Below are 25,303 nucleotides of genomic sequence, written 5' to 3'. Positions count from 1 at the left end.
AAAATATTTATTTATTTATTTTTAAGAAAAATCAACAGCGTTACCAAGAATACAATTATACAATATTTCCTGTATGTTACAGCCATATACAGATTTTACATAGTTAGAACAATTATAAAAAAGCACAATCTGAAAATACATTCAAGAAAAGGAAATAATAAAACAAAAAGAGAGAAAAAAAAATCACATTAAAACGTATGTAGTGAACGTTGGTATGAGAAATTGTGTGTGTGTGTAAAGACAGTGTGTGCTAAGTGTTTAACTATTTAGTTTCCGCTAGATGTATATGAGGAACTAATATACGTACTAACGTAGGTTTCGTGTTGTTTCCAGGGAATATGTCCGGGGAACAGACTGCGGATCGTGGCGGGGGTGTTCGACGCCAGCTCCGCCATGCAGAGGCGACGGACGCGCACCCCCGCGCCTGTCGCACACCAGCCCCTGCCTGCGCAGTTGTCGCCCGCCTTCACTAAAGTAAGACCATCATCATCATCGCTATCCAGTGCCGTAAATAGCCTTATCCGCTGAGCTTCTATAACTGCGCCCTTTTTAAGTAGACCCTTTGCCTATCATACCACCCACTGTCTGCAAATGCGTTGCCCATTCTGATGCTTAATTCTGTCTATTCTTGCGCCCCCGAGAGTATACGCCCTGTGCCTAGGCACCGGTGGCACCGCCTTATTTACGACACTGTCGCTATCATCATCGTCAACATCATTAACAGACGGTAGAAGTCCAATACTGGACGTAGGCATCTTTTCAGGCCATTTGACGATCTATCTAGTGCATTTGGTAACGTTGTGGTTCTTGGTTAGTTTATATTTTCAAAATTGGCTCGGGAAATTTGCTAGTTATCACCATACTGGCAAAAACGTATCGCCAAGATTTAGGCGTTCCGCGTAGTGCTTTGGGTAGAATTGTACCTTTTCCATGTACCTATTTATGGTCGCTTTCACCTTAGATACTTACTTATAGTTCCATAACTTCAGGCGAGATCACAGTTAAGGGCTAACTTGTTTGTCATACACACAGTGCTCTTCTCGAAGTCTAATTTCTGAACCGGTGGTAGAATCTCTTGACTTTACTTTTCAAAAGTTCTTGTATACCTAAAAGCCACCTCGAAATACAGGACTTCGATTTGATTTTGGTAGGTACCTATGAATGATTCTGGATTATGAGACCCTGGTTCGGGTTATAAAATATTGATCTTTTCTTTCTTCCAATAACTTCTCAGTAGCGGTCCTAGAGTTGACAGTGGTACACCCCCGTGCCTGAGCACGTTTCAGGAAAAAAATATGCGTTTAGATCAGTACCTACGTTTTCCTCAATTTGGTTGATAATACTTTTGTTTACAACACGTGTTAGGTAAATACCTAAAGGCATTATTATGTGAGTTCAATATTTGCAATGTCATGACCTCTCATCATTTATGCGCAGAATTTACGTTGTCAGGGGAATTTGGTCCAGTGACCTTCCTTTGTGGTTATAAAAATGCAGATCTTGATGACACCACACACATTTTGATGAAAAACAAAACAATAGATATAAAAGCATACTCAATCACTGTCTCGCGTAAAATTTGTGAATTAATTTCGCTCAGTTTCTCTTATATTTTTGAAAAGAAAATTGGGAACGCTAGTTATTAATATTCCGTGGAGATTTATAGGCCTAATGGTTGTCGTGCCTCAAAGCCCGAGATTAAGAGGACGCGGACGTTTGGAATTTTTAGCAAAAAATGTCGCGTTCCCTAATAGCAGACCATTCATACCTATCATTACTTTCTTTATTTAGTGAAACGATTTTTTAAAGAGGAATACCCTCTTGCCTCGTTGTTTAGTGTTTAGTCTACGTGCTTTATACAATGAGGTCGAGCAATTCTTTCTTCTAAGAAATATTCAGTTGAAAATTCTCAGCCTGCAGTTGGGAAGTTTGTGGTTACCCCGTGCGTCGGAAATCGTGTTAAAACGTCGGTCTTGGTCATTATCATCTGAAAGTGATGTTATAAAAAACAAATATTATCACCCTAAACATGCCAAACCGCATTGGAACATGGTCTAACTAAACTCCCCATTATTGCAGGGGATAGGTTTGTGCTCTATAGTGATAGCAGTATCTCACACTTGCACGCAGTATCTCAGGTTCCAAACCGGACAGGCCAATCCCTGGAATCTGAACCAACGAAGCAGGTTTTAGTCTATTTATTTCACCATCATCATCGTAACAGCCGATGGACGTCCACGGCAGAACAAAGGCCTTTTGTAGAGACTTCCACACACCACGATCCTGAGCGACTCTCTAAGACTCGCTTGATGCCATTGGCTCTATTAAGAGTGTCAATGGTAAGTTGATAAAAATAATAAAATGCCTAATATTTCCTTCACAGATTGAAGAATGCTCACACTACGACGTACCCCGTGCGCCGATGCCGGTACAACGTATCATCGGGACGTACGACTGCCCAAGGCTGGCTACAGACTTGTACGACGCCCCGAGAGCGCCGCGGCCGGCGAGCGCGGACTCCGCGTGTAGCGGCACAGGATCGCTGACGTCAGCTACGTCTAGTGCGTCCGCCAACTCCGGAAGTTCCGCACATTCGGCACATTCTGCCGCATCCGCGTCCAGTACGTACGACGTGCCGCGGACGCGAGCGCTACCTTTACCTTGTGATGCGGCGTTGGAAGCTCTGGAAAGGCTACAGGTATTACAAACAATAATTGTTATGTAGTTGATAAGTATCTAATTGAATAGTAAAAATATTCAAACTGAATCATTTATGCCGAAGTAGGTACTTATGGAGCCATCCAAAAATAAATCCAATAGCTACGCCGTACCTATCCAAGTGCGAGTAAATCATGCCAATGTTCTCAACTTTGTAGTATTATTCCGAGTTCAAATATGATCATTTTATTATTCACAGTCACTCAAAAACATTATCTTTGAACATTCATGTTTACATATAACTCAACAAGTACTTACTAGTATATTTGCCTCAATAGCTCAACGATAACGGAATCGGACTCATCATGTACGGTAGTTCGATCCCTACCTTTGCATTGTCTTATGCTAGCCACAAACGGTCAATTATTCTCACGTTTCTGTAGCACCCACGACTATAATCGTGTCGTGTGTGTGATCGTGTGTTGTGCCGCGTGGGTACTGCCGTTTGCTTTTCAGAAACGTAACACAACACAGTCTTTTCCGACTAGTTGGAGGGAAATGAGAATATTAGTATGGCAAATATTCTTTTAATTTTTTCAATACAAATGATATACCTGTACCTAGATTATAAATAAAATAATTATATTAAAGGAGGAAGCATCAGCGGCAGTATCCCGGCTCCTATCCTACGTGTCCCCGGGCTGGCGGCGCCGGGGCGCGCTGCGACCGCGAGTGTTGGACGTGCGCGTGGCGGGCGCTCGACTGCGGGCGGCCTTACACGACCTCGCCGTCTTCGCCGACGCTACACTGGCCAACGCGCATGATGCCCAAGACAAAGGTGCGTCACTTTAGCTCAGCCGACGATCACGATTGGATGAACAAACAAGCCCAAATCCGATAGACAATTTCCAACAGGAGAACCAAACTTATAGGCATTAGAATCAAGAAACTAAAGTGGACAATACCTAACTACTTTCGTCTATTTTTGCTTCTACCATTTTTCAATAATACCACTATAAAGTTATACGACTTGGTAAATTTATATTGAAAAAAAAATGCTTTCATAGAAGTTCTCAATCAGGTATATATCCATTACATAGCATTTCACTTTTTAATTGTACTTATAGAGTTTACTGTGCCGTAGGAGACTAACATTCCGAAGGACCACTGTATAAAAGTGAATAAATATTATGACCTAACAAATGAATTAACTAAAAATGGCTATATAGTTAGTCTGTACGCCGTAGAAGTAGGTGCGAGAGGATTACCAGCAAAATCTCTCTATAACTTTCTTAAAGACCTTGGCCTCTCTAGAAGTGCAGCTAGTTCTATATTAGAACGAGTATCCAAAGCTGCTCTAATAGGATCTTACCAAATTTGGATAGGTAGGGAGAACAACACGAGCAGAGAAGGGGAGTGTTGATCGATCGTCAAGGAATTCCTTAACACCCTACATCCAGTAGTCACAAGTCCTGGACTTTGCTTGGTGTTTTTCTCTCTACCACGTTTTGGACCCAGCACCTGCACGGTGAATCTATGGAATGCTAAGATATTCGTCTCATAGGACCCCACACCAATCGTTTAAAAGAAGCTTAATTAAAAAAAAGTCGTTAATAATAAATGCCTTGTTACCAGGTATCGCAGTAAAGCTACGGCCGCTAGTGAAGGCACTGAAGGACGCGGAGCGCATCACGCACGAGGCGACCAGCGCGCTGGATGCGGGCGACTGGGCGCCCGAGCGGCTGGAGCGCGAGCGCGAGCCGACCGACGGCACGCAGGACGCGTTGGACCAGCTCGTGGCGTGTGCGCGCTCCTTGACTGAGGACGTGCGGCGCGCGGCGTCTTTCATACACGGGAACGCTTCCTTGTTGTTCAGGTACTACGCTTTACGAAAACAATGTATCTGATAGGAAATACAACAGTTGCTCCAGTAGTTAGCCTCTAAACTGAGCTTTCACTAAAATTCTTAGAAAGAAAAAGCTTAGTTATAGGTGCTTACATAGCCCGACCCACGTCTTAGGACTTCATAATTCGAAGCCACATACGAGTAGTTTAATCACTGGAACAACGAGGTAGTTCACCTGCGAGCGTTAGGTACGTCTATAAGGAGCGGGAAACGCGCGAGTATGCTTGTAGTCACAAGTTATTGGAGTCTACTCCTCCAGGACAAGATCTTAAGCTAAGCAGTTGCGTGCACTTCATAGATGCAAAATGCACTGCCTACTAAAACTCATCACGAACTCATTATTGGAGACGCAATTATTCATTTATTGTATACTTTATATGTCTAGTGCCTAGTCAATTTATAAACCTTGAGTACGTCGCTGAAGCTAAGATGGTGTATTTTGTAATGACACACCCCTAAAATGTCATTTCTTATCGACAGGCGATCGGCAGCGGTCCCGGAACATGAATGGACTGAAGAGTACGACTACGTGCGGCTAGAGTCCAGAACAGCGGTGGGCAGACGGAACGCCGAGATCCGGGCGGCACTGCCGGACAAACTGAGGGCTTCCTTCGACGCGCTCGTACGAGATGCCGATCATGCGGGCGAGGTCAGTATAAATATGTCATTGAAATTGCCAAAACAGTTCAGTAGAAAAGTCACACATTAGAGAAAACAGCAACTAGGTAACCCTCAGGCCTCAAACGTTAACTAAAAAGTTTGAGGTTGATAAATCCTGCACTTAGGTTGGTTGACCAAGCAGATTTCTCAATCTTGTGTTATGGCGTATAAAACGAATTTTATATTAGGTGATTTTTGATACTTGTTTTCACGAGTCAAACCCCACCTAAGGGTAAGTGGACCATTGCCTATAAACAGAGCAACACTTTGCAGTGTACACATCTTATAAAGTGCTCCTTCTGTACATCTCTCTGTACCTGAGACGTAACTACCTAGGTTTTATCATTCTGTTAATCCTCAAATCAAATTATCATGATTTTCAATCCGTACACACACAATCAAACAATTTGCTACTGAATCGCGTCTAAAAAACCATTTCTCCCTTTCAGGTCAGCGCGGTAGCCGCAGCCACGAGATTACCTCCAGATGATCGGCAACTCGCGGCGTTCTATGCGGCACAGACCGCCACATACGGTGCCCATTTGTCCACGGCAGTGGAAGCGTTTCTACGGACCATTGAGATGGGACAACCCCCTGATGTCTTCCTCGCTCACGGCAAATTCGTTGTCCTGAGCGCCCATAGAATAGTTCACGTTGGCGACATTGTTCATAGGTTGGTTTTCTTATACTTAATAATGTTTTTATCTAATCTAACTATCTTGATGTTTCAAGAATCAATGTCAGAAGATGTGGCTTTGTATCATGGGCTTCGTGGGATCCCGAAACGGGGGCTATTTTCTTTCTAGGAAAAAAAGCATCCTAAAATTAGGATGCCGATCCGGACATAATTATTAACATCTGAAAGAGATAGTAACAAACCTAACCATTACCATTATCACCGCACCAAATCATACTGACGCATAGAACCATTTCTGCTTTAAGAGAGATCTGGCTCTTCAGTCAAATAGATCACAATCTTAGTATCCATCGTTTCTTGTCTTATTAGTTCTAAAGAGTATTTCATTTACAGGAGTGCACAACACGCCGGCCTCAAAGCGAAGATACTTCGCTGTTCCGATGCGTTATCAGATGCGCTAGCTGCAACCGTTGCAAAGACGAAAGCGGCGGCACTACAGTTTCCTTGCGCGAGCGCTGTCGCGGAAATGGCTGAATCTGCGCGAACACTCGCGTCAAGAGCACAAGAACTACGCAGAGCTTTAATACGAGCTGCGGAACCTCCTCAGGACTCTACCCCGGGCACGACCGTTCCTCCTTCATCGACTACAACTCCTCTAACTCCGCTGACACCCATAGCTCCACTCACAATTGGCACGCCGTCGCTTCCAGTACTATAAGCTATACCGACTGATAGCTGAATTCAAAGCTGTGATAGTTATCTGATGAGCGAAGTAGCTGATAAAGAAGTATTGTCATCAAGCGATAAATGCACAAGTAAACTTCTAGAACGATGGCCCTAAGAGATTGTTCAAGCAAGGAGCTGCATTGTCAAGAACTAATATATAGGATAATGCGTAAATGTTCCTTTTGGCTTGGCAGACGTTAGATTGTGGATGAAGAGTTTATGTAGACTCTTGAATGTTTATGGTAACGTTACTTATCGTGTTGGTTTGTTGCTGCTAAATTGGCTGGAACTAATTTTACTGATCGTGTACTTAAAGTGACGGAAGAGTGATGTATAGATTTTAATGTTGTGTATACTGGTTTGAATATTATTTTGTGAAAACGTGCTGGACACTGAATAAGTTGTATGACCAATCGGATGGGAGGCTGGTACACCTCCATAATAAAAACACATTTACCAAAGACCTATTATTATACGCACATCATAAATCAACGTAGACTGCCAACAGAACGAATACACTAAATAAAGTTTCTATTAATATTAACATTTTATATTATACTAATTACTTACAATAAAACGAAGGCTGCCGATAGTTTAATTTGGAAAGGTTTTTGAATTTATATACGCAAGTTTTAAATTGCTGGATGCTCATTTGCGGTAGTGAGTTGAGTTATCCGTCCAGTTTTATACAATGTTTCAATTTTAACAAGTATTATAAAATGTAGCGTATGAATTTATTGCGTAAACGTCGTAAATTAATTCGATTAAATAAATGTGTAAACGTTACAAAATATGCTTGTAAATATCACTTGGAGATCTACTGTTAGTCTCTAAATTCGTTAGATCGTGTAATTTTTCTATAATAACCATTTTACCTACCATTATTAACTTTGAAATGTTGTGATGCTGCCATGAAGTTACGATTAGAGAACTTGGTCGCTGCGAATCGAATGTTCCTTGAACAGTTGTAGTACTAAACGTATCACTTTGTGCTTATTTTTGCTAAAATATGTGACAATTAATGTTAACTTAATTTGAGATGGTCATGACTGATTTTATTAACATTTTGGCTCAATTCTTATAATTTTACCTACCAGTGGATCTTAAGATTCATCTCACTACATATATAATATGTATATTAGAACCTTATCGTCTATACCTGCTATGTGAATGTATTTAAAAGTTCCAATTAGGAATAATATTTATTAAGTGATAAACAACGTCGAAGAGCAAGAAGGACCAAGTTATTTGCTAGACTGCAAAATTATTGCTTTCCGCGTGTATTTAAAGCAAAGGATTCTAAGATTCAAAATAGAATCCTGTGCGAAGCAAGGGATTCAATGGCATGGGATGCAAATAATTTTGCGGCCGTGCTCAGCAAACTCCTTGTTATCTCACTACAAGTATAATGAATAAATGCCATGAATAATCAAATTAGAATCACTTTCTACGCTAGTGTGTAAAAAAGAATATGCGCGCCGGTTTAAGCTACAAATATAGCTTTTCCTAGCTGGTGAGGTGAAAGCATAGAAGATATATACTCTGTTTGAAGACATTATCTTGTACCAATCGAGAACGTGAGGTAAATGGTTAGAATTTTTTATATAATGGCATACCTTTGCCTGTGTGGAGTGAAAATTACACAATTCTTCATCATTAATTACAACAAAAATAATCAATTCTTAATCTTATGAATTCATAACATTGTAGCACCATTTTATAGATCAATTTTTTTAATTAATTGCGGCATTTCGAATTTGCGAGTAAATTTCTAAATAATTAAAAAAATTGCAGAATACCGTTTTTTTCAGTAGACTACTCATAGCCATTGAAAATATTGATTCTGAAATCTAAATAGATATCCAATTATACAACAAATTTGATTACCTATCATGTCCTTGATTTAGCATTTGTTTATCTCTACTAGGTTTGGAGTTTAAATCACAACAAGTACATTTTGTTAAACCATCTATGACGAAATTGAATTTTTATTTTTAATGTTTTCTAAACCATTTAATTAATCAGAGATGGACGTTAAGAGTAGGTACTGTAATACATTTTTAACTTGATAATACGTTCAGTTACCGTTCTTCAGATTCAAATGTACCTAACCCAAAGTACAGTTTTAATTTTTTAATGCAACTGACAAGTTAAGTAAGTGCTATATTTTAACTGCAACCGGGTTAAACGAGCAATAACACTAGTTTGAATTTGAAATCGGCTTATTTACGTCAAGATTGTTCAAAATCGTTCAGTTCTAGATATTGAACTATCTAGGACTGAATGATTTTGAACAATCTTGACAGGGCATACAGATTGTACGTGTCAATAATTTGTAATTTATAAATATTGCAATAGTTTGCCGTAGATACGTTATATCAATGTAAAAAGCATGTTGTATATTAGCAATGTGTAATATATTTCCTAGATGTCGTAGTTTAGTTAGGTATAGATGAAAATTGTACAAATGCATATTATTAAAAATAATAATTTTATTATTGAATTATAATTTAATAATCATCTTGTAAAACGCAATCAAGTAAATATACAAAATTTTCGTATTTAAAAACTTCTTTTATTTTTATCGTGTACCTAAACGTATAAAATATAATTTAAAAATGTTTGGTTGTTTAAATTTTTTACGCACACAGAGAGCTATATTATGAACCTATAGGTCACCCCGCGCGTAGCTGGATTTTTTTTTATAAATCAAATTAAATAAGTATTTTATCAATAAATTTATTGTGTACAAAATTTCAGACCAGAATATAATTAATTAACAATTTAATCATCAGAATCAGAGAGATCTGACATGAACAACTTTCAACTCTAAATAAAGGTCCAATTAAGTTCCTTTTTCAAACACTGAAGTATAACATATTTCTTATTTTCAGTAAATCATAAATACCAATACATTTATAAAAAATGTTTGTAACATCACCGCTCGCAACCGAAGCGATGTTTCTATGGCTTTTGGTGGATTTGATCGCTATTATTATTCATTAATTTATTATTAATCAATGTGACTCACATTCATTAATGCCATAGTGTTCAAACTGTCGTATATACTGTTCAGCTAGTTTCTCCCGTTCACTGTACTACGAAGTGGGGTGTATTGAAGGCAGGGTCGACTCTGAAGCAACCTCTTGTAACCGAAGCATTGCTTCTATAGCTTTTGAATGTCTGTACAATTATGGATCAATGTAACTCTCACATTTATTAATGCCATAATGTTCAAACTATCGTATATACTGTTCAGCTAGTTTCTCCCGTTCACTGTACTATGAAGTGGAGTGCATTGAAGGCAGCGTCGATTTTGAAACAACTTCTTGTAACCGAAGCATTGCTTCTATGGCTTTTGAATGTCTGTACTGTTATGGATCAATGTAACTCTCACATTTATTAATGCCATAGTGTTCAAATTGTCGTATATACTAGTCCAGCTAGTTTCTCCTGTTCACTGTACTACAAAGCGGGGTGCGTTGAAGGCAGCGTCGACTCTGAAGCAACCTCTTGTAACCGAAGCAATGCTTCTATGGCTTTTGAATGTCTGTACTACTATGGATCAATGTAACTCTCACATTTATTAATGCCATAGTGTTCTAACTGTCGTATATACTGTTCACCTAGTTTCTCCCGTTCACTGTACTGCAAAGCGGGGTGCGTTGAAGGCAGCGTCGACTCTGAAGCAACCTCTTGTAACCGAAGCATTGCTTCTATGGCTTTTGAATGTCTGTACTGTTATGGATCAATATAACTCTCACATTTATTAATGCCATAGTGTTCAAACTGTCGTATATACTGTTCAGCTAGTTTCTCCTGTTCACTGTACTGCAAAACAGGGTCCGTTGAAAGCAGTTTCGACTCTGAAGCAACCGCTTGCAACCTCGCCGCTCGCAACCGAAGCGATGCTTCTATGTCTTTGGATTGTCTCTATTATTAATGAATATTAATCAATGTAATTCTCGCTTTTATTAATGCCATAGTGTTCAAATTGTCTTATATATTGTTCAGCTAGTTTCTCCCGTTCACTGTACTGCAATGCGGGGTGGGTTGAAGGAAGCTTCGACTCTGAAGCAATCGCTTGTAGCCTCGCCGCTCGCAACCGAAGCGATGCTTCTATCGCTTTGGATTCTCTGTCTGATATTTCTGCGTCTAACGCTTCTTTTATTCTTTGTCTTTCCATCTGAAAAAATTAATAGGTGTAATTTAAAACATTCAATTTTATCAATATTTTATACATCACACTATCAGAGGCACATAACTCAACAGACTGTTGTTCCTAAAGGAGACCGCCCCCGATTTCGTGTTGTGATGCAATATTCTATAACAATATTTATGCTTACTTTTGCTGTTTCCATTTGATACTTCAGTAATTCAAGCTTCAATTTCACGACCTCCTTATTGTCAAATGGACTATACGACCCCGAATAGCTTACTGACTCTGAAATAAAAAAAATATGATGACATCGATTTATAGTATTTCATGTACAGAATTGACCTCTACAGATTTATTATAAGTATAGATCATAATATTTATTTATATTATTCTGTAGTCTATAAAGATGTTTGTTTCCCTCAGCACAGTAAGCTCTACAAGTTATATTAGTAGTAAGAAATATTACCTATTCCCGAATCACCATTGAGAACTGTACAAAGTGGGTCGGAGTCGACATCGTTTTGTAGGCTTGGGTCGTGCAGCTCCTGATAATCATCATTATTGTCCTCATCATCATCTACATTTGCAGAGTCAGTCTCCATAACAATGTTGCTTGAACCTATGTTGGGCTCAGATTTTACCTATAAACGGCACAAAACTTTATATTGTATAGAAAGGACATTGCATAGGATACTGATTCGGATTTACAAGGTCCTGGTATCGATTCCCGGCTGCTTTTCTTTTTGTTGTTGTTCTCCCTGCCTAGCCAATTTTGATAAGTCCTACTACAGGTGCAGTTCTACAGAAGCCAAAGGCTCTTACGTAATCAAAAAAAAAATATCTTAGTCATTATCTTAAACATTTGATAGTGGATGTTAATTAATTTAATATTAGTCAACCCACATAGAAGCAAAGTGGTGGGTATAATCTCTACTATCTTTCCTATAAAACTGTCTCATTGAACCAGTGGTTAGCTTATGTGGTTTTGGATCACGAGGTCTTAGGTTCGAAATACGAATCCTATGCATATAGCTTGGCAACTTTGTTCGTAACAATCCCAATGTTCCGCGCGAACTGGGGGGCGTGTAGTGACGAAAGAAAACCAACGACTGATGCACGTCACTTCCGCGCACGCATGGCTTCACACCCGCGCGGTCTTTCCCCCCGTCGCCCGCATTTTATGGGAGTGTCATCAACTTGCCAGACTATAAAAGTATGGTTTTAGTATAAGGTCGGTCTATGAGATACTGATTTATGGCTTTAGGTCAGTTATTGAGATACTGATTTTTTTTTTATTTTTTAGTATTAATAAATAAAATTACCGCCACAGGCTGATCATCCAGTTTTACATTTCTCTTATATTTCACGTTTTTACGTGTTTCTGCAATCTTTCTTTTGCGTGTCACCAATCTCTTCATATTATCAAATTTCATCCGCAGCACTTTTGTACTCCTCTTAAAGTCACTCCGCTTGTTGTATTTCACTGTTATCTAAAAAATATTATAGAGGTAAGATTGTGATGAGAGAATTACGTGGCCATGCAGTCTAGTCTAGTCTAGTCTAATATAAATCTCTGGGGGCACGGTAGTGCTCTAGCCATGTCGAGCAAAAAACGCCAAAGCCGTACCACACAAGTAATTTTCTCAAAGCAGTTCAAGCCATTTTCGACCCCCCAAAACTTTGTTGTCGATGAAACCAGAAGCCTGAATTTTAGAGAATCCAAGCCTGCATTGTATAGACACGGTATAACATATCAATATTAAAACTCTTTTATATTTTAAACAAAATAGATTAACTTGGCAACCGCTAATAAATATAATGGGATATAACTTGGGAGATACATTGGGAGATATATAAAATATAATGGGATATAACTTGGGAGATACATTGTGTTTTCATGTGTTTTCAAGTCAATATATGTTATTTAAAATTACATAACATTTTTAATATTTTAGGTTAGCTAAATAGGTAATACGTAGGCTAATAGGTGTTGATGATATATTAGATATTCTGTTGTAGGAATTATGTATTTCGTAAAAGAATTTAAATGCCTGTTAAGTAATATGGATTTCTAATTTTTTTTTTTGTTCTATTGATCTCGTGCGATCAGTCGATGGACTATGAGTTGTAGGAAGGTATGGCGGTTAGAAGCAACTTTCCCCAGCGAGAGAAGCTCCATATATATGAATGTCATATGTGGCTTTCAATCAAGAATTTGCCGTCTTTTCAAACGTCGAATCGCCTGTGGTATCGTTAACTGGGCAGCCAGATGATTCGGATGATTTCTGAGTCTATCTTTGTATTTGTTGTTAGTGGATTTTATTTCTGCTTTTATTGTTGACATTTGTAAGTATTCGTGAATTTCTGGTATTCGTAGAAACCACGGCGCATTCGAAACTTGTTTCAGTATGTAGTTTTGCGCTCTTTGTATAATGGTGATGTTGGAGTCGCAAGCTGATCCTCACAACTGGATTCCATACATCCATATGGGTTTAATTACTGTTTTATGGATTTCTAAATAAAACAGGTCAACTGCGTGTCGGGTTACGCGAAGTGTAGGTTTGTGAAAACTAAATTAGCATTTTAGACTTTAGCACATGTAGATTCCAAAATTCCAAAAATAACCCATGAGAACGGGAACTAAGCAAGTAAATCTGTGTTACGTCTACTAGTGTTTAAATAAGAGGTTTTAATTATGTGAACTTAAAGCAAACATCTTACTCTATGCCAGGCTGCGTTAGCAACTTGCACAGCTTTTTTTGAGATACTTCTTCCTTTACCAAATATAATATTATCTTTTTCTTCTCTGACGCACCTCAAGAGAAGGCTGCATTCTGAAGGTGTAAAATTCATGGATCTTTTGCGTCTGAAAAAAAATCAAAATATCTGTAAGTATATGTATTTATAGATTATATTTAAATACTAATATTTTAAAGAGGTTAAGTTAGTGGTATTCATCATCATCATATCAGCCGATGGATGTTCACTGCAGGACATAGGCCTTTTGTAGGGACTTCAAACATCACGATACTGAGCCACCTGCATCCAGCGAATCCCTGCGACTCGCTTGATGTCGTCAGTCCACCTGGTGGGGTGTCGCCAACACTGCGCTTACTACTACGGGGTCGCCATTCCAGAACTTGGGACCCCAACGTCAATCGGTCTTCGAACTATGTGCCCCGCCAATTGCCACTTCAGCTTCGCAACTCGTTGAGCTATGTCGGTGACTTTGGTTCTAATTCGATCACGCAGAGATACTCCTAACATAGCTGGTTCCATCATCCGCTGTGTGACTCTGAGCCTTCTTATGAGGTCCATAGTTAGCGACCAAGTCTCGGAACCATAGGTCATCACTGGCAACACGCACTGTTCGAACCGATTTTGTTAATTCTTTTACCAATAGAAAGCACGTTATTTGCAATAATTCGTCATAGGCTATGTTTTATCCCCGTATTCCCAGGGGAACAGGAACTACGCCGGTGAAAACGCGGTTAGTCGTTTATATAATCAACAAAACTATAATACAAAATTATTAGAAGCTTACATTTAATAAAAACTTTGAACTTATTATAAAAACGTATTTATTTACCGACAGAGTCGCAGATATCCGCTAATTCATAATAAGTACAATAAAATAGACTTACCTTTTGCTGTCGTCTTCTGTACATGATGTTGCATCATCTGTTACAAAAATAAAAGAGTAGTTTGTAATATAGACACATCTATATTCTATACTTATATTATAAAAGTGAAAGTAAGTCTGTCTGTCTATTAATTTTCATGGCTAAACGGCTGAACCTATCATAATGAATTTTGATATTATGATAAATGGCATCTGACCTTGGAGCAGAACATTTATGCTGTAAAGATAATATTTGGTTTCCAAACTAAAATTTTTGTAAAGAATCATGCATGTCGGCAAGTGAGTTATTTGATTGGTTAGCAAAATCTACGGTAATTATTGTGATAATATTAGAATCAGGTTGTCATGTACCTAATTGGGATTTAATTATTTACTGTTTAAATAAATAGGACTGTAAAAGGTTGATCACGTGACTCTTGTCCAATAGCATCACGTGTAGGCGGTACGTTTGACAGAGTGGCACCCTGCCCCCACTGTAGTCTGCTAGTTGAGCAGTTCAGTTGGAATCGCGATCTCGGAATGGATAATCATCTTCCATTTGTTAAATAGTGATAGTGAGAAGTTTAGTGGGTGAGTTATCGATATAGGCCCACCATTGCTTTGTTAGTTACTTAGCTGGGAGCGGAAAAGGGGAGCATTTACATGTTGTAAAAGAATACTTTAACCCTGCCACTGGCGGTTGCCAGCCCGTAATCCGCTCGTGCTTGACTACCTGTCCTATGATAGTTAATTCTGGTTTACATCTGATAGTATCAAAGCTGTACTTGACCAATATTGTAGTTAGAGGGTAGAACTGTATTAGTAAGTTGAACGGCCGTTCCGTAATAATGATCGATAGTTTACTTTGTGTATCTGCCATCCTTGACACGTAAAGCTTAGAACCTACTCTGATAGACTACAAGCCCTTGAACAAAAATTACCTGTGAAATGAACCAACGCGAATAACGCTTAGAAGGCTGTTACTATATCAGAAAATAACTCTGAGCACTATGCCGTCATTTCTGAGCGGTACAGGTGACGCGTTAATTATAAGCGTTATTCATGTTGGTTAATTTCACATGTAATTTTTGTTCAAGGGCTTGTAGTCTTATGAGGAAACGGCTCTGCCGTTATCAGAAGTGGAAATTAGTCTATTCGCCGCTCAGACTAATTAGATTACCTGCCTCGCAAGACATTATTTTTCTGTCAACGTATATGATCAACAATCTTATGCGATTATAAACACTGTCTCTAAAGAATCGATGTTTCGTAGTTTACAATCGTGTCCGTCGGTTAAAAACCTCCGTAAAAATACCTTTTTGTGTAGTTATATGGTGTAAAAAACGAACAAAAACTGCTACTTTAGTATAAAATATGTATGAAATCTAAGCTAGTTTTCCTTAGAAAATGGCAGAAAATTTTGTTCGTGAATTTGGGCGCAATACTAGTCCTTATGTATTTAGTCTGAGATTCGCCATTATGCATTTAGCTGGGAGGATTAATTCCAGTCAGTAAAATGACAAGTGCCATTTCAGTGACAGTTGCACTTGTCACTCATTTTACTGACTGGAATTATTAGTCGTACTTTATGTAATCGCAAGAAACTATGACAATAAGGAGCCTTATTTTGTACTTAAGAATAAAAAATATTAAAATTAAATGCTTATAATTAGTTATAACTTACCATTAGATTCATCTGATTGATCACTCCTATCCCAATGTTTTGATGTATCATTGTCATTTTCTTCTAATAAATCTGTAAACAACAAATTCAAAGTCAAAGTCAAGTTCATTTGTTTCAATTAGGCTTAGTTTACAAGCACTTTTGTAACGTCAGGTAATAATATTATTAGATAATGGTGATAATAATAGGTCAAAAACTTAAAATTAAAGTCATAAGGGTTCCGAAGAACCTTGGCCAGAGAAGAGCCCACAACTGACTCAGACCAAATAATACAATTATAAACATAATCAATACATATAAATAGAAAAGAAGTGTCTATCTGTGATTTCAAGATAAATGTGTTTTTTCAAGGGCTTATTTACATAATACCAAAAATACAAATAAGCTTTTTTAAAATTTTTGTCTGTCTGACTTTCTGTTTGTCTGGGCTAATCTTTGGAATGGTTGAACCAATTTTAATAGGACTTTCACTGGAAGGACAAAGTATAAATTTGTTCGTTATCAACCGATATTCGGCTCACTGCTGAGCTCGAGTCTCCTCAGAGAATGAGTGAGGTTAGGCCAATAGTCCACCAATCTGGCCCAATGCGGTTTGGCAGACTTCACACATGCAGAGAATTAAAAAAATTCTCCAGTATGCAGGTTTCCTCACAATGTTTACCTTCACTATTTGAGACACATCTGATTATAGTTGCAAAACTGATTGCAGATAAAATTAGAACAAAAAAAAAAACTGTTTGAGACATGTGATATTTAATTTATAAAAAGCACACAACTGAAAAGTTGAAGGTGCATGCCCCATATCGGATTCGAACGCACACCCTCCTGAATCGTAGGCAGAGGTCATATCCACTGTGCTATCACGGCTCCTTAGGTATACATAGTTAAATTAAATTATTTTATACCTTCTAATTTTAGAGGATATTTGTCTTCTTGAGAAACCTCTGTACTTGTGTTTGTTTCATTTTCATTTACCATCATTACAACTTGTGCTAACACATTATTTATATCACTATTGATTGTATCATCTATTAAGTTTTTGGACACTTTTTTAGCCTCTCTTTTAAGATTCAACCATTTTGTTTTTAAATTGTCAACAGTTCTCTTTATTTCAAAGCCTTGATTATTCATTTCTTTGCATATATTTTCCCATGCTGCATCTTTAGCTTTGTTGATGGATGTGTTTGTACATTTATTTAAAAGTATGTGTTTATATTTGGAAACTTGATTTACTAAAAATTTTATTTCATTGTCTTTGAAGTTCCGGCTTCTGTGGCTGTTTCAGACAAAGAAAACACATGTATTAAATAAATACTATTTTAGAAATTGAATATTTTTTTTGGGATTTCAAATAAGTCACCAATTCACAAGACATTAATTAATTATAGTGAAATTTAATATGAAAGAGGGCAATGTAGACTACTGTTGAGCATGTCAATGTCTTGGAGGATCCCTCAGGTCTACTGTGTCCCGTGATCTAGTTACTCCTTCTCCTTTGTACCACAGAACAGCAAGACAACTGTCACAACACCAACATTTCTGTCATTTAAAATCACTCTCTACAGCTACTGGACCGGCTAAGATCCATGAATGATCAAACCAGGAAAACAGGAGGAAGTGTATATAAATCGCCGGGAATGAGATACCCGAACTCTCTCACAAATTGTAACTGCTATACAAATAAACCCAAAAAAATAACTTACTGAGCAACTCCAGATCTATCTTCATGATCATCTTCGTCCATTATAATATCTTAATTGATTCTAGGAATTGTAATTGTGTATACTTTGGAAAAACCTGGAAAACAAATATCAGATACTAAACATTTTCATGTAAGAAACAAGTTATAGTGATTTTATACTTTTTGGAAACAAGTATTTGAACTTATAATAGGATAATAAGCCCCTTTACGTTCTAAAGAGGCACAAACAGTCCTTGTTTACATTTAAACACGTACCTGTCTCTTTAATTTGTAGTTATAATTTTTACTATAAAAAATTATGTTTCAAAAATATTTTTTAATTATTAATTTGTATTTAAAATTGTATGCCGAGTTTATTATTCGGCACAGAAAATGAGCTCGAGCTGGGCTGACTGAACACAAATAAGTCGACAAGATATATTATATATTAGTTGTCGACAAGACAACGGTCAAATTAAATTACAATAATACAAAATTACATTACAATTTACATTTACAATTTAAAAGAAAAAAACAAAATTAAATTACACAAACGAAACGACTGAAATGAAATTGACATTTGACAGTTTTTTTTTTAAATTTATTTTACGGCCTTGGATACAAGTCCATTTGACAGTTACACTGAGATAGACCACCATATTTTGACGTTCGTGGTGGCAACTTAAAAAAAAGAGTGTCCCGTAATTAGTACGACATACTATAAAATGCTGTGATAGCTTACATTATATATCTTCTCCTTTTTGCGTCGTATTCCTCATTACTGAGAGTCGTGACCCCTAACACAAGCTTGTTTCCTAACAATATCGCGTCAACGCCATGTGGCTCGGCTTTTCGCGACTTGCAATCATGGGCGTAGCTAGGATTGTATTTAGGGGTGGGGCAGGGACAGCTATACTTAAATTGAGTATATTACATTTCTATTTGATACTGTCCGACCAAACTAGTTTTTAGGCCGTAACCAAAACCGAATTTTAGCTTCAGCCACAGTTTCGGATTCGGCTAGTAGTAGGTAGTTGCAGTCAGTTTTTAGCCGAAACTAATACTAAGCCGCAATCCGTTATTTTGCCGAACCTTGGACGGAACCGAAACTGAATTACTGAAACCGTCGTTGGGACACTATATTGAAAAATTCGATTCACGATACAGACGAACGTTGAAAGCAGACGAAGCAGATTGATTAATGAGATTGAAAAATAAGAAATAATGCGCATCGTATTTGCATTGCCTCGTGAATCTTGGTGTTGAGAGTGGCGCGGATTTGGTCTGACCAACGCATTGGGCTACTGGGCTCGAGACCTCGAGGACGTAGCCCAATGCGTTTCCTTCCACTTTGCCAGTGCTCACTAGTTTCTTTAAGTTATCTCCTGGCAATAACGCCGTATAGTGTTAGCCCAAATACGGTTTTTGAAGTTTTTGTTCTGTTGATTTTTGTCCCAAAATATAAATAACCTTCAGTACAGTTTGGTGTGCTCCAAGTGCTAAAAATTACTTAAGCGTTTACCTATTTTATACTCGGTAATTATTTTGAATACTTGTTTCACTTAATGAAACTTTAGATTTGTACTCTGTAACGTGATTTTTTTTCCAACGACCGGGCTTCATAGAGCCATACTAACGTCAGTCAATGTCATTTTAAATTTGACAATGACATTGACATTTGACGTTTGTTTTTTAGGTTATTTATCGGAATAATCTATTTTGGTTACATTAAATTAGAATAAAAGTACTAATTACAATTTTATTTTGATTAAAAACCATATAGATGTTAAACGTGCTAATCTGACCCTATAAAACGTATGTTCTTGCCTGTATTCGGTACATGTATTATTAATTAAAACTTTGAAATGCATCGAATGAAAACTGAAAAGTCCAAAATGGCGGAATTCATTGATTTCGTGTAACACGCATTTTAATGCAATTTTTCGATGTAATTTTTCTAGTAGTTAAATCTAGTCTAAGTTGCATGAACATTCATACAGTAATGTGATAAATTAATATTTTGGGTAAATGCATTCCGCAATAATCTAGTGTTCATTTTACAGTTTAATACTTAGTTACTATGAAAGAAGTGATTTTGGCTATTATAACCTTTGTATGTAGTGTATTTTTAGTTTTATTATTTGTACTGTTTTGTAAGTAGTCCATGTGGTGCTTGTTGTGGTTTTGCGAAAGTAATTACGCTACTGAAAAGCCTAGAGTGTTATTTATTGTGACTTTTGTCTTTGTTTTAGGCTGGTACGTCGTATGGAAGTGTTGTCTGTCAAAGTTTCGTTTTGTCAGAGAGCTTCTTGGGGGCATGTCAGATACGCCACCAGCATCAGAGACACGGCAGCCTAAACAAAGGAAAACCAGAAGGGAATAATACTCATTGTATATTTCAACACAAAGTCGAATAGACATATCAAAATGAATATTCGCTGCGCACGCCCTAGTGACCTCATGAACATGCAACACTGCAACTTGTTATGCTTACCAGAAAACTATCAGATGAAATATTACTTCTATCATGGCTTGTCATGGCCCCAACTCAGTTATGTGGCGGAGGATGAAAAAGGTCACATAGTAGGTAAATGCTCATCTCTTTATTACTATGTTATAATATTATTTATTAACCCACCATCAGCTCACTACAAAACATAAGTCTTAGAGAGGACATGCTAAGTGTTTTATGTTATATTAAATAGTAATTTTTATTACTATATTGAAATGAAACCTTTGTAATGAGTAAAGCCAATTGCTCTTAAAACTGTAGAAAGTATACTCAGAGGCACAACTATCTGTCCACTTTAATATACTTGCCTCGGGTATATTAAAGTGTGCAGATAATTGAGCCTCTGAGTATATTTGCCAAGTTGGCAATATCATTCCATCAGATTGCAAAAATTAAAGAGGCTGTTTTAAGGTTTTGTGTATTGTTTTAGTATTATGATAGAAGCAGAATGTTAATACCTTCAAGCAGTGGTGCAACTCAGTCTGCGAGCCTGTGACATTTTGGATAAGAACAGAAATGATAAAGTGCCATGTTTGTTTTTGTAGTGCATTTAAATTCAATAAGTTTTAATTACACAATACCTATCTATGTATTGCAGGCTATGTTCTTGCAAAGATGGAAGAGGATGGTGAAGACAATCGCCATGGACACATTACTTCTCTGGCAGTCAAGAGATCCCATAGGCGACTTGGATTAGCTCAAAAGCTTATGAATCAAGCTTCTTTAGCCATGGTGGAGTGTTTTCAGGTAGGTACTTTAACAATTTGAATATACAAATTGATTTCTTATTTATTTAGTGGCTTCATATTGTTGGTTCATCGAGTATGGAGTTATAACTGCCTCTTGAGAATCATTCAAATAAACATGTCAAGCCATAATGATGGCTGTTAAAGGCTGCTAACTGTAAGAGCCATGATAGCCCAGTGGATTACCTCTACCTCTGATTCTGGATGGTGTAGATTTGAATATGGTCTGGGGCACGTACCTCACAACATTTCAGTTATGTGCATTTAAAATTAAATATCACTTGTTACAAAACTTGTATATCTGAGAATTTTCTTAATTATCTGCATGTGTGAAGTCTGCCAATCCACATTGGGCCTGCATGGTAGACTATTTGGTCTAACCCCTCTTACTATAGGAGGAGGCTAGCTCAGCAGTGAGCTGAATATGGGTTGATAATGATGATGATAATGTGTCTGCTGAGCTATTTTTTCTTTGGTACAAAGAGTATGTGAGTTATCAAATTATTACTACATCCAAAAGAAAATCTGTCTTCCTGAGGAGAAATATTAAGCATGACATTGTAATGTTATGATATAATTTTCTACATCACTTATTCCAAAATATTTACTTATAGAAACAGGTTCTTTGGCAGTGAAATCATAGTAGCATAATAAATAATAATTAAATTATTTAATTTTAATTATATTTCAGGCCAAATATGTGTCACTGCATGTGAGAAAAAGCAACAGAGCTGCACTGAATCTTTACACAAACTCACTTGGCTTCAAGATCTTGGAAATTGAACCCAAATACTATGCAGATGGTGAAGATGCCTATTCTATGATGAGGGACCTGAGCGCTTTTGCTGACAACAAAACTGAAACACCAGCTGACAACTTGGAAATAAAGTCTGAATCTGCTATTGTATCACAGTGTTAAAGCATATATGGCAATAAATAGATATACATGCAATAATTATTATGTTGTTTTATTTATGAGCTATAGTGGCCAGTCAGTCATAGATTGAAGCTTTTTACTAGATCTGCTGTCCTTCTAACCATTAACTATGAGTTACATTTTAATAATAATTTTGATTTTTTGCTGTGCTACATGGGAGGAATGTAATTAATGACTCCCAACTACTAAAATTGGTAAACTATAAACATACTTGAAACAATCAATTTATGAATTATATTAGTAGGAAAAGTGTTCTCAAATAAACTGCTACCTTGCAATATTTGATTTTGAAAGCAAACATTCCAAAAATTTTTTGAATGTCTGTAACTCTTATATTGAATTTGATTAAGATTTGATATCTATTTCAGCCATCATGAGCACATTAATTAAAAGTAAACGTGAGCAAGAGCAATTTTTTTCCTGAATTCTTGGCGACTGTCACCATACCCATGCTATCTGAAAAACACTAACTAGTTTTAATATTCTACCAAATAAAAAAACAATGTTCTCCTATAAAATCACAGGATCAATTTATTGTTCTATTTCTTAGCAGTCTACTTACTTATTAACTATGAACTACCTATCTGCCAAATTTTAAGTTTCTACATCAAGCTGTTTTTGAGATTTTGTTTGAGAACTTATGGTTTTTGTTTCAATATGGCTTTGCAATACATTCAAGTAATCATTTTTATCAAATAATTTGCCCTATGTGAAATTGGTCAAGTATATTTTTCATTTGTTGTTTATCAGTCCGTCCTAGCCAAGTAATTTCATGTTTCAGTAAGGCAAAGGCAACCTTACCAAAACTTTTATAGTCTACCGAGAAAATTGAATTAATCACATAAAAACTTTTGCTCAACTTCCACTTCACTTGTGCACCTTTACGAAAGGTAGGTATATACCGCTGATAAAATTTACTCCGAGGCACAATTATCCCAATTTAATATACTCATATCCCCAATTTAATATACTCGTATCATATTAAAGAGGGTAAAAAATTGTGCCTCAGAGTATAGTTTTATAATTTTAGTGATTGTAGGAAATACTCTGTATAATAAGATAATAAAAATAATTCATTAAACCTAAATTAGTTAACAATAAAAGAAACTTATAAGATTCAGTTTATTATGTACAATCATTACTTATTTCAGTTTCATCATCATCACTGTCCTCAAATAAATGATTCAGTTTCAATTCTTTTTTAGTTTCCCCTTCGTTATTTGTTTTTCTATTCTTAATGTTGGGCTTATTTGTTTTTTTCTTACTCATTCCAACCACATACTCCGGCATGATAATTTTGTTATTCCTAAATACAGGCTTTTTCTGCTCTTCAGGTAACTTTTTAATCATTTTTGACATATTGAATGTTGGTTTTTTGAAAACTGAGCCTGTTTCATCAATAGCTTCCATGTCCTGTTCTGTTTTAGATTCCCTATCTTCCATTTCACGCATAAATGCCAAAGCAGTTTCCATATTTGTTTTATCAGACATTTGTTCTGCTGTAACATCCGATAGTGAATAGTATTGCCACTTCTGTGGGTTCTTCAAAAAATCAGGTGCCGTTCTTGCCTGAAAGCACTCTCGAAGGTTCGCATCTGGCCGTTTGAAGATACTCTCTCTGCCGCGGAACTGTTTCATTTCACGCTTAAGTTTTTTATAGGTCCTTCTGTCGATAACACCATAATTAGGCTGCTCAGTAACATTGTTGGACTTGGAAAAACTGCATTGTTCTTCTGCATCTTTTAGGTGATTAAATAAATTCTTCTGCCGATCATGAAATGATGACATTCTGTTTGGTTTACTATTCAATAGTTAAATATAAAATGATGATTAAACTCTACACACCATATTTTTAATCAGTTTAGGATTTCTTTATTGAAAACAAAATAAAATAAATACAATTTTTTATTCAATTTTCGTTTACCTTGCCTTGCCTTAGTTTAGTAGTTGACACTTGACACTCAGTGTCACTGTCACTGTCAGTAAATCTATCATTTTTTTCTTTATTCTTTCCCGTAGGGAAAAGGCAAACTTATTACACCGTACAGCCACGTCTGTAAATCTATCATTTGTCACTGTCAACATGGACATGGATTTTTTTATTCCTTTTTAGTTGTTGTTTGTTTTGAATATTGTAGTCTTTTTGAATTTTCCAAAGTCATAAAGTTTTATGGACACGTATAGTGTCCTTCTGCAGCCTTTTCTCATGTTAACCACAGTCGTTTTGGTCGTGGTCGATAGTGATGTTATTAATTTTGTTCGAAAAAGGCTCTCAACGATACACCTCAAACGTTAGCAAGCACTTAAAAAATAAACTACTTACTTCAATATCATTTTTGAAGACCTATCCATAGATACCTCATACGGATTTCGGGATTGAAGAAAAAAAATTCGAGTTTTATGTATGGACCCCCATAATTTTTTTTTTCCATTTTTGTATGAAAATCTTGATGCGGTTCACGGAACAGTATATATAGCTCTTATAGTTTCGAAAAAAGTGGCTGTGACATACGGACGGACAGACAGACAGACAGACAGACAGACAGACATGACGAATCTATAAGGTATTTTTTTTATCGCCATTTGGTTAAGGAACCTTAAAAATGAGACTCCTGTAAATAGGTAGATAAAAAGTTATGTAGGTACATATATAAATATTAATCTACTAGGTAGGTACTCACAATGTATTTTAGTTTTATTTCCTTCCAGACATCCCGCCGTCGTAATTTCAACTTCCCCCATTCGAAGCTAGTCTATAGTCAAATTGAGTAGGTATTTTAAACTATGTAAACAAACAAAAACAGCTGACTCAGGGGTGCTCAACATTTTATCATTATTTACGAATATTAACATGAAATAAAACTTCCTGTGATAAACAAATATTTTTTTAATTCTATATTCCTATATAGAATTAAAAAAATATATCCTGTTATTTATGAAACAGATAATGCTTCACTTATATTAAGGGTTCCGTAGGCAATAAAGAACTCTTATAGTTTTGTTTCTTTATTATGTAGAAGCAAGCATAAGGTTTCCTCGACATATTTAAACACATTAATCAAAACGGTTTTCTCGGAGGACGATAAGGGTGATTGATTCGTACGTTTCTTTTTTGGTGACGGAAACAATAGCAACGCGGAATAACTGCTCCGGCTAGTACCAGGCTCCGGTTCACTAATTTTCGTACTAAACTAAATAAAATTAATTAATTAAACTGATAAAAAACCCGACTGCATAAATGATAAAAAAACTGAAAAGAAAAAAAAAGCTCAGTCCAGAAGTGTAGAAAACAATTAGAAAACAGTCGGGACCTATTATATTGAATAGAATTTCGTCTACATTTTTTATTAGGTCCCGACTTTAGTTTGATCAATT

The 25,303-nt window shown here is 36.7% G+C and overlaps 4 protein-coding genes across 9 annotated transcripts in view; 2 read left to right on the top strand and 2 right to left on the bottom strand.

Moving 5' to 3' along the window:
- The window catches only part of LOC112051979 (breast cancer anti-estrogen resistance protein 1), a 128,430-nt gene extending 119,348 nt beyond the window's left edge, over positions 1-9,082 (top strand). For all 3 annotated transcript variants that reach the window (XM_024090874.2, XM_024090882.2, XM_024090857.2), the window contains exons 3-9: positions 334-474; positions 2,384-2,698; positions 3,310-3,496; positions 4,294-4,534; positions 5,045-5,213; positions 5,674-5,897; positions 6,255-9,082. In XM_024090874.2, coding sequence (XP_023946642.1) covers positions 334-474; positions 2,384-2,698; positions 3,310-3,496; positions 4,294-4,534; positions 5,045-5,213; positions 5,674-5,897; positions 6,255-6,579 — 1,602 coding nt within the window. In that variant the 3' untranslated portion in view covers positions 6,580-9,082. The remainder of the gene's footprint in view (positions 1-333; positions 475-2,383; positions 2,699-3,309; positions 3,497-4,293; positions 4,535-5,044; positions 5,214-5,673; positions 5,898-6,254) is intronic.
- A 228-nt stretch (positions 9,083-9,310) lies between these two features.
- On the bottom strand, positions 9,311-18,303 carry LOC112051971 (myb/SANT-like DNA-binding domain-containing protein 4). Its single transcript, XM_024090845.2, has 10 exons — positions 18,010-18,303; positions 17,756-17,849; positions 16,958-17,328; positions 16,053-16,124; positions 14,391-14,427; positions 13,468-13,612; positions 12,069-12,236; positions 11,213-11,387; positions 10,934-11,031; positions 9,311-10,773 (listed from the first exon to the last, which is right to left on the bottom strand). Exons 2-10 carry the CDS (start codon positions 17,794-17,796, stop codon positions 10,537-10,539), a joined length of 1,344 nt encoding a protein of 447 aa, XP_023946613.1. The 5' UTR covers positions 17,797-17,849; positions 18,010-18,303; the 3' UTR covers positions 9,311-10,536.
- A 1,089-nt stretch (positions 18,304-19,392) lies between these two features.
- On the top strand, positions 19,393-21,949 carry LOC112051951 (N-alpha-acetyltransferase 10). 4 transcript variants are annotated; one of them, XM_024090807.2, is made up of 4 exons: positions 19,393-19,548; positions 19,986-20,320; positions 20,844-20,992; positions 21,683-21,949. In XM_024090807.2, the coding sequence occupies exons 2-4, from the start codon at positions 20,161-20,163 to the stop codon at positions 21,908-21,910; spliced, it is 537 nt and encodes a 178-aa protein (XP_023946575.1). In that variant the 5' UTR covers positions 19,393-19,548; positions 19,986-20,160; the 3' UTR covers positions 21,911-21,949. The 4 variants fall into 4 exon arrangements, with proteins under 4 accessions (XP_023946575.1, XP_023946583.1, XP_052741742.1 ...); XM_024090815.1 differs by lacking the exon at positions 19,393-19,548 and adding an exon at positions 19,608-19,757; XM_052885782.1 differs by lacking the exon at positions 19,393-19,548 and adding an exon at positions 19,691-19,886.
- Positions 21,950-23,032: 1,083 nt separating this feature from the next.
- On the bottom strand, positions 23,033-23,904 carry LOC112051942 (protein TSSC4). Its single transcript, XM_024090796.2, has one exon. It carries the CDS (start codon positions 23,714-23,716, stop codon positions 23,054-23,056), a length of 663 nt encoding a protein of 220 aa, XP_023946564.1. The 5' UTR covers positions 23,717-23,904; the 3' UTR covers positions 23,033-23,053.
- Positions 23,905-25,303: the final 1,399 nt, after the last annotated feature.

The sequence above is a fragment of the Bicyclus anynana genome, chromosome 15 (assembly GCF_947172395.1).
Source record: "Bicyclus anynana chromosome 15, ilBicAnyn1.1, whole genome shotgun sequence".
In the NCBI taxonomy this organism is placed as follows: Eukaryota; Metazoa; Arthropoda; class Insecta; order Lepidoptera; family Nymphalidae; genus Bicyclus; species Bicyclus anynana.
The sequence above is the reverse complement of the archived record's forward strand: the minus strand, read 5'-3'. Positions and strand labels throughout refer to the sequence as shown.

Coding starts and splice junctions, on each gene's coding strand:
- LOC112051971 (XM_024090845.2), bottom strand. CDS start 17,796: ATGGACGAAGATGATCATGAAGATAGATCTGGAGTTGCTCA. Junction 17,329..17,755: donor GATAGATCTGGAGTTGCTCA/GTAAGTTATTTT, acceptor TGTCTGAAACAG/CCACAGAAGCCGGAACTTCA. Junction 14,428..16,052: donor TCAATCAGATGAATCTAATG/GTAAGTTATAAC, acceptor TTTTTGTAACAG/ATGATGCAACATCATGTACA.
- LOC112051951 (XM_024090807.2), top strand. CDS start 20,161: ATGAATATTCGCTGCGCACGCCCTAGTGACCTCATGAACATGCAACAC. Junction 20,321..20,843: donor TGAAAAAGGTCACATAGTAG/GTAAATGCTCAT, acceptor TATGTATTGCAG/GCTATGTTCTTGCAAAGATG. Junction 20,993..21,682: donor CCATGGTGGAGTGTTTTCAG/GTAGGTACTTTA, acceptor ATTATATTTCAG/GCCAAATATGTGTCACTGCA.
- LOC112051942 (XM_024090796.2), bottom strand. CDS start 23,716: ATGTCATCATTTCATGATCGGCAGAAGAATTTATTTAATCACCTAAAA.